Here is an 11,059-nt window from a genome sequence, read left to right on the forward strand (position 1 = left end):
AGATTCACAAATGTACCTTCATAATCAATAATTTTCATCGAATATGTAATTACGAAAATTAAACTAAAATTCTACTAAATTAAATATTTAGGGATTAAAAATAAGTATAACCATTATGATCACTAATTTCTATCAAATATTCACATATTTTTATTCTAGATTATTTACTAGAAAAGTCAAAATATACAAATTAATTTAGAATATTCAAAGAACAAAATGATCACTAAAACTTTTTTGTAACCTAATTGATTCCTTAGAATATTATAATCACACTTGAAAAATTGTTGTATAAAACATCGAAGAGCATTTTACCTATTATATATTTAAAAATATTGAATCTATATCAATTAATTAGTTTATTTAAGATCAACGTTTATTAAATAACATTAAAAAATCTAAAAATGACTTCATAGGTTTTGGCACACAGCTAATAATATTGTATTGTATTAGGATTATATAAAATACTCAAAATATTCAAGGAATAAAATGATCATTAGCATTTGTATGTAAATTAATTGGTTAAGTAATAAATAAAGGCAAACTAAAGAAATTATTTGACAAAAAAAACAAAGTAATCGCATCCTAATTTTAGCATGTATTTTAGTAAGTGATAATATTCTATTGAATACTGTATATGAGAATTAATCTCGAATATTTAAGGAATTAAATAATCAATAACACATGTTTGTAATTCGTTTGCTAACATCATAAATTAAGAACAAACATTACAGACTAATTATTTACATAATAAAATGGATTACATGAATCAAACTTGAAACTTAGTATAATAAGAAAAATATTTACAAATTTGAAAAATTCAACAATCTATATAGGAAAAGAAATTTAGATATTTTCCCATCTCTCCAATAATTATGAGTATAATAGCCCATTTCTGAACAATAAACATGTTTGAGATTAATTAAAAATAAATTTATGTCTTTATTTTTCGAGGAATCCGTTAAATTAAATCAGTCAGGTTAATGACAGCGAAAAAAACTTTATTGTTTCAGATATCTAAAGGTAGAATCGATCCTCTGGTCGCCCCAATTAATCTAAAGGCAGGATCGTTTTTTTTCGTCGCGTTACTGGAAACCCGAATGAAGTTAATACAGGAAGAGGTCCTTAATTATCCTATCATGTCATCGTTATCACGGCTTAATTAACCCTCCTCAAAATATTATCACACGCATCGCAGAGGTCCTGCAACACCTAAGCCGCACAAAACACACCATATTGTATATTAAAAGGTGTCTGGTTTGGTTCGGCGAGTGACGAGGAATGGCGGAGAGAGAAGAGGAGGAAAGAAAGGTATTTTCTACCTGAGTTTAGTCTGGCATCCGGACCGCCGGTGCCGTTGCATGAATGAAGAACTAAGGAGAGCGAAGAGAGAGATAAGAAAGAACCGCTCCCAAAAGAGACCAAACCCATCTTTGTCTCCAACCAAAATGCATTCCTATTCTTACACCATAAGAATAAATAACACACACAGCAACAAAAAAAACGTGGACGAAAGTAAAGTTAAAAAAGTCCATTCATAGACGAACGGAAAAAATAACATTTAGAGAAATGCATTCGTGAAGGGAACTTCCATTCGCAAATAGATAGAAATATTTTTATATTCACCAAGACGAATGAAAGGAGACACGTTTCCTCCCAATCTTTGTGTTGATTTTTCGGATTTAATGAGAATTTAATCCAATATGAATGTATTTTAAGGATTACACCAACAACAACGGAAATATTTTGAAAGGAAACTTATTTATGAATGAACATTTATTTTCGGAGATTTATTCGTGCATGAATGAATGAAAGTAAATTTGGATCAAACAATTTAATTTTTGTTCGACTTGATATTTTTTAATTGCTCGAGGCTGTAGATTCGTTAATATTTTTCTTGCCGTAGACATACTTATTAAATTCGCATTCATAATAATGTGAAACATTCTTAAAGTTTTTACATCAATTGAAAATTTTGAGTGATTATAATTAGAAATTCTTCACAAATGCGTTTACAAAAAAATGTTTGAACCAATTTAAGCTTTGAGTTTTGATTCATGATTAAATATGTATAATAATTATACAATTTATTATTTATACAATTGTATAATTGTTACAAAATATATTTTCAAAAACTTCCAAATATTATTTATTACTTATGATTTGATCTTACACAAACTATAAAATATATCTTGAAATTTTTTTCATAGTTTTAAAAGTTCCTAAAATATTTTAAATAATATCTTTTTTTTTTCAAACATTTTTAAAATTTTTAATAAATTTCATTTCAAAATTATGAAACACTTTATTTTTTTTATAAAATTGATAGATTTTAAAATTAAAAATAAATTCATATAAATATATTTCACATACTACCAAATTGCAATGATAATGAAGAAAGAGAACGTTAATTGAATGTGAACTGAAGCATATTCCCATCGAAACCGTGAAGCGAATCCAATCCGCAGAAAAAAAAGTAAAACAGAGCAAAGATCACGTCCAATGTAAACTCCAATAAGCAAGTGGAACTCGATTAAATAATCTTTCGGAAACATAAACGAATCGATGATGACCTGCCTGTAAGCCTTAGTTAAAAATCGTGGATTACAGAATTAAATTGGAGAAGATAAGTGATACACGGCAAGGAATCACGTCGCGTTTCCTTTCGTTTCCAATCAAGTGGATCCATAATAAAAACCGATTAAAATTTTCCTGTTCGTTTAGTAATTGTCGTTTAATAATTCCATGCACACGAAATATACAGAGGATTGAGGATGTAAGTTGGAGTATGAAGGATAGAGAGGATGAAGAAGGATAGAGGATGACTACCTACCACCAAGATAGGCTATATAGTCAGTTATCCGGTTGCGTGGACGCCGGAGACCGCACATCATCGTTATTATCCCACGAGTAAATCAATTCTTTACACGACATCCGGTCGTCGCGGTTCACCTTGGCGCTTCTTTCTCTTACTTCTTGTACAAACACACCAGCGACGGATGAATGGTAGGAAGCAAAGAAAACGGAGAAGAATAGTAATAAGAAGCAGAAAGTGCACGAGAGAAAGAGAAATAGAGAACGAAACGATAAACAAAAAACAAATAATCCGGTTTGAGATTAAGCTCACCTTTGTGTAAGTAGGATACAGTACGTCAAAACCTCTATTTGCTTTCTTCTTCTCATTATTCTTCTAGTTATTTTCTTAATAGCACTTACAAATTGCAATTCATATTATACTCGAAATAAAAAGCAAATTCTATTTTTAATTAATAGGGTCTGAATGGAAAGATCATTGAATTGCAAACTATTTATTTTTATATAACGAGACTTCCATAACACACTAAGAATATAGTTATCACTTTTCTTGTATAACTCGATTATCACAATAGTCTTTCCAAACTTGTTATTTATGTTTATTATCCGTGTTATACGCGATTTCATAAATTGCGTATTAATCGTGACTATATTTTTTTCTTCTCCGAAATTTTGAATTAAAAGAAAATGTATATTTATTTGTACATTTTTTTTCATTAACTTAAATTAAAGTTAATCGATTACTTCATTTTCCTAACAATAAGTAAGAATTAGGATAATCTAAAAAATAATGGTTCCTAGATATTTGTTAATCTGACGTATATTTGTATAAAAGGCTGTTCAAAAATTATAAAATTCCACATGTTTGAAAATTGTTTTTAGATTCCAACATGTTACAACAAGATATATCAGATGTGTCGCTTTCAAACGGTTTTATAATTCATTGATACCGTTTTTAATTGTTTCAAGTGATCCATGTAGAGTTAAATGTTTTCGCGTTAATATTATTTGTTTTACAACAAACATTCATATTTCAAATTAAATTCAAAGACAGATAATATATGTTTTCATGTATTAATTATTTTGCCATAGATAATCAAAAGGTAAAATCCATACTATGTTTATAACAAATAACTGGCTCTTACCAGATTATATTTACATATTAACACTATTACTATAATTAATAAAATTACCAAAATAAAATATATAACTACTGCAATGGGCTATTGACCATTGGTCTTTATGTCTTAATTATATATTTTTTTCAAAACATTGAATGAGATTCCAAATGTTGAGATTCCAATTAGATTTTTTCTTATAGAACTAAGTATAAATAATTAAATGTTTTCTAAAAATAGCATAAAATTTAGAATTTGTTCTAACCTTTCGTTACCTGAACATAATTAATAATTACAAATTTTTCTTTGGATTTCTTTTAAAACACATTGAAATTAAGTTGCCTACAAATGTTTATTAAATTTTAGCAATATTTTCAATCAAATTGTGTTTTTTTTAAATAACTAATTTGATATTAGGATATTTAATTTAATGTAATTTATGACATAATAGCGCGTGCGCCATTCTATGTAAATACAATAATTATAGTTCTTATCTGATTTCAAATTACAAAATATTTCCTTAACTCGTGCGGATATACTTCATTAAAACTTGTATAAATAAACTAGTTTTCATTATCGTGTTTCTTTGTTAAATTGTTGAATTCAAAATAATTAAAACGTTAAAAGATCGTCTATATTTATTTTCGATTTATTCGAATTGTTTACATTTCTAAATATGTAAGTCAATTTATTTTTTCATACTTTAAATCTATAATTATTTAAATTCAATGGTTGATGGAATTAATATTACTTATTCATAAAAAAAAGATAATTAGAGCGTTGTAAGATCGATTTGTTATTCTGTCTGGAGGATGACGCATCCCACGTCCGCGTCTCTGCAATGGACAATGGCATCGTATGGAAATGCTTCGAGGAAAATAAAACCACACGCATCCTCCACCTTTCCTGTCGTCCTCTCTCACTCCATTCAACAACAACACGAAGAAGAAGCATATTTATATTCTTTTCGTGGAGATAAATAAATGCATGCTCGGTCCTCCGACATTCCATGGAGCGCACCTTATAAATATTAATGTTCTTAAGGATTTCTTATTTTTATTTTCATTTCGAACCACATGCACCGGATATGTCCGAGAGTCAAAGACCCGAGGATTACAATCATCGTCGTCGTCATCGTCATTGCTTTTCCCTTCGCATGCATTTTTGTTGATCGCATAATGGATTCGAACCATTCAAGGATTACTTACTCCAACTAGTTTCTTTCTTTAGTTCGTTCGGACGTGTCGGTCGTAGTAGTATGAAAATGTGCATTCGTGGAAAGCTTGTTGTAAAAATAGTAAAGGTTCCGCGAACCTGCACATTGTTGCCGCTCCCGACAAAATTACCTGAATGGGTCGACAAAGAGTGTCACCATAGTGGGAATAAATTGGTATGACCGGGAGAGTTGTAAACATTCAATGCGAGAGGACAGAATTGCTTTAAGGCCCACACATTGTGCATTGCAACACTCTTTCTCTCACTCTCTGTATGTGTAAGTATACGTACGGAACGAAGAATACAGCAATGCACACTTGCCGCGTTTCTGTAAGAGAAGTCCCATGTTCGTTCTCTCATTTTTTTCCCGGAATCGACGAAAACTATTTACATTATTTCTTTTCGTCTCAACATTTACTATATATCTCTCTGTGTATATGCATATTATAAATGTATTTTTTTTCTTCTTTTCGTCCTCGAGGTCCTTATTACTTAACTCTAAACACGCGCCCCGTGCATGCTTATGTAATGCGAAGGGGGGAAAGGGCCCTGGCGTGCGGCGGCATCGGAATATGTTAAAAATATGAGCCCTTTCCACCTTTTTCTACACGCTCGGCACGTTCTCGACGCCGACAGAAAAAAAACCTAATACCTTGTACTCCTATTTTACGTGGACTTTCCTACACTCCATCTTCTTACGTAACTATATTTATGCATATATATAGTTAGACTTGAATAGCGTGTAACGAAAATGTATCTCTAAGCAGACAACAATTTCTGAACTATTCTTCACAGCACAAAATCTACTAAACCACACTTTAAATTCATAAGCTGCCTAAATTAATTCCATTAACATTGCAAGAATCCAATTAGAATACAACTTTCAATTAATTACTTATCCGCTAATAATCTTTCAATTGTTTACCACCTAAAACAGTATAATTTAGATATTGTAAATGATAACTTAAATTCTGACAATATCCCGCACTTTTCCAAACCGGACTAATCGAGGACTTTAAACCATTTATTTTGCTTCATTAAAAGTTTGAGTTTGTTTTAAAATTAGTGAATCCAGATTGATTGAATCCGCATAATGCGACATATTGCTGATAAATGTTTTGTTAATACACATTATAATTATTAATCTAATAATTATTAATCATAATCGATTATTCATTATTTACAACACATTACAATTCATTGTAATTACATTTCATCTTACATTTTAAATCCATTTTTAGTAATTCAATTTGATGGAATCGATATTACTACTAACACATATTTACATGAAAGTACATTAACAATTTATATTGAAAACATGCGGTAATGCAAGTTTTATTTTACATTAAGATTAAAAATAACATCTCGATTAATTAATTCCTTTTCGATAATAAAAATAGTTCAAATTGGAACTCGTGGAAACAAAAATAAATACACATTAATTTAATTATTTATAAATTCTAAAAAATGTAACATTTTTTTCAATTTTTAGTTTCAGAAAAACTTTCATTCAAAATGCACCAAATTTCAAATTTATCTTTAAATATATGCAAATGAAAGTGGTTGTTTTGTTTAAGTCATGTTATTTTAATCGAACATTCGTATAATTATTGCATTATATAAACTTAATGATTATTTATTAGTTAATACATAAATAATTTATATTCATACAATTCATGAATTATCAGTATATTCAAATATGAAAATTAAATAGGTAAGGAAAACAAATAGGAATGTTTTATTCCTGCGGAACGATTGCATGAATATACAATACGTCTCTCTGATGCCGAGGAGACAAATTAAACAGCAAAACTCAGAGGGAACATAAAGCTCTCAAACGGCGGAAAAATTGTTTGCCCTCTTTCTTGCATTACGTTCGTCGAAACCCGCTTACGTCCGTGTATTATTATTATTAATATCTCTGTTGTCTGCTGGAGCAGAGAAGAAAGGAAGCTCGCAATCAGAACTGTGCAAATATGGATATAGAATTAGCGCGAGAAGAATGCAATAATAAAAATGTAGTGGTGGTTTGTTTTGGGGAGGAGGAGAAGAGCAAAAATCAGTACGGTGATGCGGTGGTTACTTCTGAACCAGTGCGCAACGGCGCGGCCTAGGTTTTAGGTTTGATGTTGTAGGTGGAGAAAGAGGAGGAGGACGAAGAGAAGGCGGAGGAAGAAGAGAAGGAAGGTTGTTCGGCGCAGGCGACGTTAGGGGTGGCGAGGCTCGCACCAGTCTCTTCAGCTGCGCTCTCACAGTCCGCCAGCACAGTTCGCGTTAGAGCGACGTTGCACGAGAACGCGTTCCGCAAATTTACAGCGCGCTTTGGATTACAGCTAACTCTTTAAATTGCAGTTAGTTAATTATAAATAGTTAGTGAGTGTGTACATGTATGTTTACAATTAAGTGTGCGTTGGATTATTATGGATTATGCGAAACTGTAGCCCGAATTAAACTCATAAAGTTCTTTTTAGTTACTCTTTCTTTGGATTTTTTTTTTCATTTTTGAATTGTGCTCAAGAAAGTTCGGTTTGGTTCGCGATGGAGAAGTACACTCGCGCGGTCATTTTCTTGGTGGTAACTTTGATGCTTCTCGTGTTGGATGCGTGTGGTGGCATTGGAGGACAGTGTCCGTCAGTCTGCAGCTGCAAGTGGAAAGGAGGAAAGCAGTCGGTGGAGTGCACGGATCGTGCATTGATTACCATCCCCGAGAGCGTCGATGCAGCCACCCAGGTGCTCGATTTGAGCGGAAACAACCTGCAGATCCTCCCCAGAGAGACGTTCTTGAGGGCAGGGCTACTCAATTTGCAGCGCGTCTTCCTCAGGAGCTGCAGAATCGGACAGATCGACGATTTGGCTTTCCGCGGTTTAACAAATCTCATCGATCTGGATTTATCCTTCAATCTGCTCACAGCTATACCTTCGGGCACTTTCCAGGATGTGCCGCTACTGAGAGACCTGGTGCTCTCGAACAATCCCATTCAGAAGGTGGACAGCCACGCTTTTCGCACGGTTCCCAATCTGGTTAAACTGGATTTATCAAATTGCGAGCTACAGATGATCGCGCCTAAAGCGTTTGAAGGCATCGAAGTTTTGGGATCCCTCAAACTGAATGGAAACCGTCTCACCGAGCTGAGACCCAAGACCGTGGAGACTTTGAGCAGATTGCAAGGTATCGAGCTGCACGACAACCCTTGGCATTGCGATTGTCGTTTGAGACCTGTTAAAGAGTGGTTGACGCACAGGAATATCCCATATCCGGTGGCGCCAGTCTGCAGCGGTGGGCCCGAACGCGTCATCCACAAGACTTTCGGAGAGCTTCATGTCGACGATTTCGCCTGCAAACCAGAAATTCTTCCAGTTAGTCGCTTCATTGAGGCGACGGCAGGAGACAACGCCACCATCACCTGCAGGGCAAGCGCCGTGCCTTCAGCTCACATCAACTGGTACTGGAATGGAAGACTCCTGCTCAACAATTCAGCCTTCAGCACTCATCAGAAGATCTACATCTATGATGAGGGACATTTCGAGAAACGTAGCAATTTGGTCCTTACCAACGCCATGGAAACGGATTCCAGCGAGTTCTACTGCGTTGCCGAGAACAGGGCTGGCAACGCCGAAGCCAATTTCACCCTTCGTGTTTCCATGAGGACCGCCGGTATGGTAACACTTGGAAGCGGACAAATCGCCGGGTTGAGCGCAGCTTTGGTCATACTTATACTCTTCATCCTTTTGGTCATACTAGTCCTTCTGGTGAGGCTGAGGAGGATGCCGTTCTCCGAAAGTAAAACTCCTGGACAAATCGAGGTCGTCACTGTAGTCAATGGTGGAGCCATCCCCAACGGAAAATCCGCTACCATTTCACCCGTAAACGAGACTTCATCGTTCACAGAAAGAAAGCTGCCGCAAGATTTAAACTTCTGCAACCCGGTGCAAAAACCGCCGAGGATGAACGAAATCCCGTACACGACTACACATTACAACGGAAACGGTAGCATAATGAATCCGGGCTCATGCTTTGTCTCTCCATCCTCTGGATCCGGAAACAACCCCGATTTGATAAACGATACGAAGATGCTGGGTAGCGGCGATTTGGGACCCGTCAACCTAGAGGAAACCTTCATGATTGAAGCCATTGAGAGGCCTGGAAGCGGAGATTATAGTCGCAATGCCGACTCTTTGTATCCTTCTGGATTATGGGAGAACGGTCCAGATTCCGTTGCTAGACATTTGGGTGCAGCCACCAATCCTGGATTCCATTATGACGATAAAACACCGATCGTCGGCTCCGACGAAGAATTAAACTTTGCGGCGAGATCAACCACGAGCTACCCACCTGACTACGGCCTCCCAATCGCCGAGTCCAAATCCGACGTATCCTCAACATCGGCCTCCCAGATCATCCTCCCAACGAACGCGAAGACCCTTCGAGTATGGCAAAAGGGTGCAGTCCCCGTTCTACCACCCGTCACCGCCCTTAAAAGGGCCCTCAGCCACAGCCGCAGTTCCCCGGACGAAGGTTACCAAGAGGGCTGCGGCACGGACGTATAAAGAACACCAATAGCAGCAGCAAAAACAAAAAGAAAAGAAAGGATACCAAAGACTCGAAAAGTTCCTAGATTCTCGGACGCGAACAGAGACCGGTCCCGGTTTTGCTCAAAACGTGAGTCGAAAGGATACAATTTTAATAAGAATAATTTAAAACAAAAGTAATCATAAAATTTCAACAAAAAAAAACAAATACGTGTGATAAGTAAAATTATTTAAAAACATATACTAAGTGAGAGATTAAGACAACTCTGTACATATTGTGAATACGAAATATATTATATATATTATACATATAAACAAAAAAAATAAATAAATAGCCGTAGGGGACGCTGTATACATCCGATTGTAAATTAACACACAAAAAAAGACTGAGGAAGAAGTAGGTAAATAATAAAAAAAAAAGGTAACTTACTCAAACGGTCTTGACTGCCGGATCAAATTTAATTTTCAACGTAATCAAGGGAGAGATTTAAATTCGTTTACGGCAGTTAACTCCAGTTAAATAAAAAAAGGGTAAAATATTATTCAAATTATATAAGTACATATTTTTTTCTCTTTCTATATATCTCTCTTACTCTATATATAAATACATAACTAAATACATATACGAATGGAAGAAGAAAGAATAAAAATAATTTATACCCTCAATTTGTAAATTACCCGAGAGAACAAACAATAACAATACACGATAAATAAACATACCCAATACACAAAACACACACATAATAATTACAATAATTAATTAATACGAAATAAGTTATTTATTTTTATATTTATTAGAACTGTATCTAGATTTGTAAAAAAAAACAACTATAAACATACTAACGAAAACGAGTGGAAACATTCGAAGAAGAAAAAAGACTCTTGAATAAATCGGTGCGCATCTGATTCAATTAAACTAAAAAATAATAATTAATTAATAATAAAATCAGATGTGAGTATGAAAATGTATGTAAAAACAAACTAATAATATGTTATATAAATTAAATTTAAAAGAAAAAAAACTACTTATCCAGTATTCTTAATGTTACCAAAAAAAATTATACGAAAAATAAAAATCTGTATATAAATGTGAAGAAGCTGTGGAATTTTGTTTCATTCCCAAAAAGAAAAATCCGTCCATTCATCCCCTGCCATTAACGAGACTTTTGTGGAGTCCGAAAAGTGCACGTATCCACTCTCCATCCCGATATTTATTACGTGAGCAGTTGAAAAGGTTCATTGTTGTGCTGCAGGTAAGTCGTCAGCTAACCTGGGATAATATTCTTTGCAACAGGAATTCCATCCAGAAGAACGACACTAGGGGGGCAATAAAACATAGAGAGTTAAAAAAACAACTTTTTCGTCGAATGGAAGAACGAAAAGAA

General features: G+C 34.3%; 1 protein-coding gene across 1 annotated transcript; it reads left to right on the plus strand.

The window, feature by feature from the left end:
• Positions 1 to 7,276: 7,276 nt before the first annotated feature.
• LOC108569645 (leucine-rich repeat-containing protein 24) lies at positions 7,277 to 10,244 on the plus strand. The gene has a single exon (XM_017931277.1). The coding sequence runs from the start codon at positions 7,683 to 7,685 to the stop codon at positions 9,690 to 9,692; it is 2,010 nt and encodes a 669-aa protein (XP_017786766.1). The 5' UTR covers positions 7,277 to 7,682; the 3' UTR covers positions 9,693 to 10,244.
• Positions 10,245 to 11,059: the final 815 nt, after the last annotated feature.

This window comes from Nicrophorus vespilloides, unplaced genomic scaffold, assembly GCF_001412225.1.
Source record: "Nicrophorus vespilloides isolate i.1.1-1 unplaced genomic scaffold, Nicve_v1.0, whole genome shotgun sequence".
Lineage (NCBI taxonomy): Eukaryota > Metazoa > Arthropoda > Insecta > Coleoptera > Silphidae > Nicrophorus > Nicrophorus vespilloides.

Excerpts from the sequence above, each read along its gene's own strand:
- LOC108569645 (XM_017931277.1), top strand. The coding sequence starts at position 7,683 with ATGGAGAAGTACACTCGCGCGGTCATTTTCTTGGTGGTAACTTTGATG.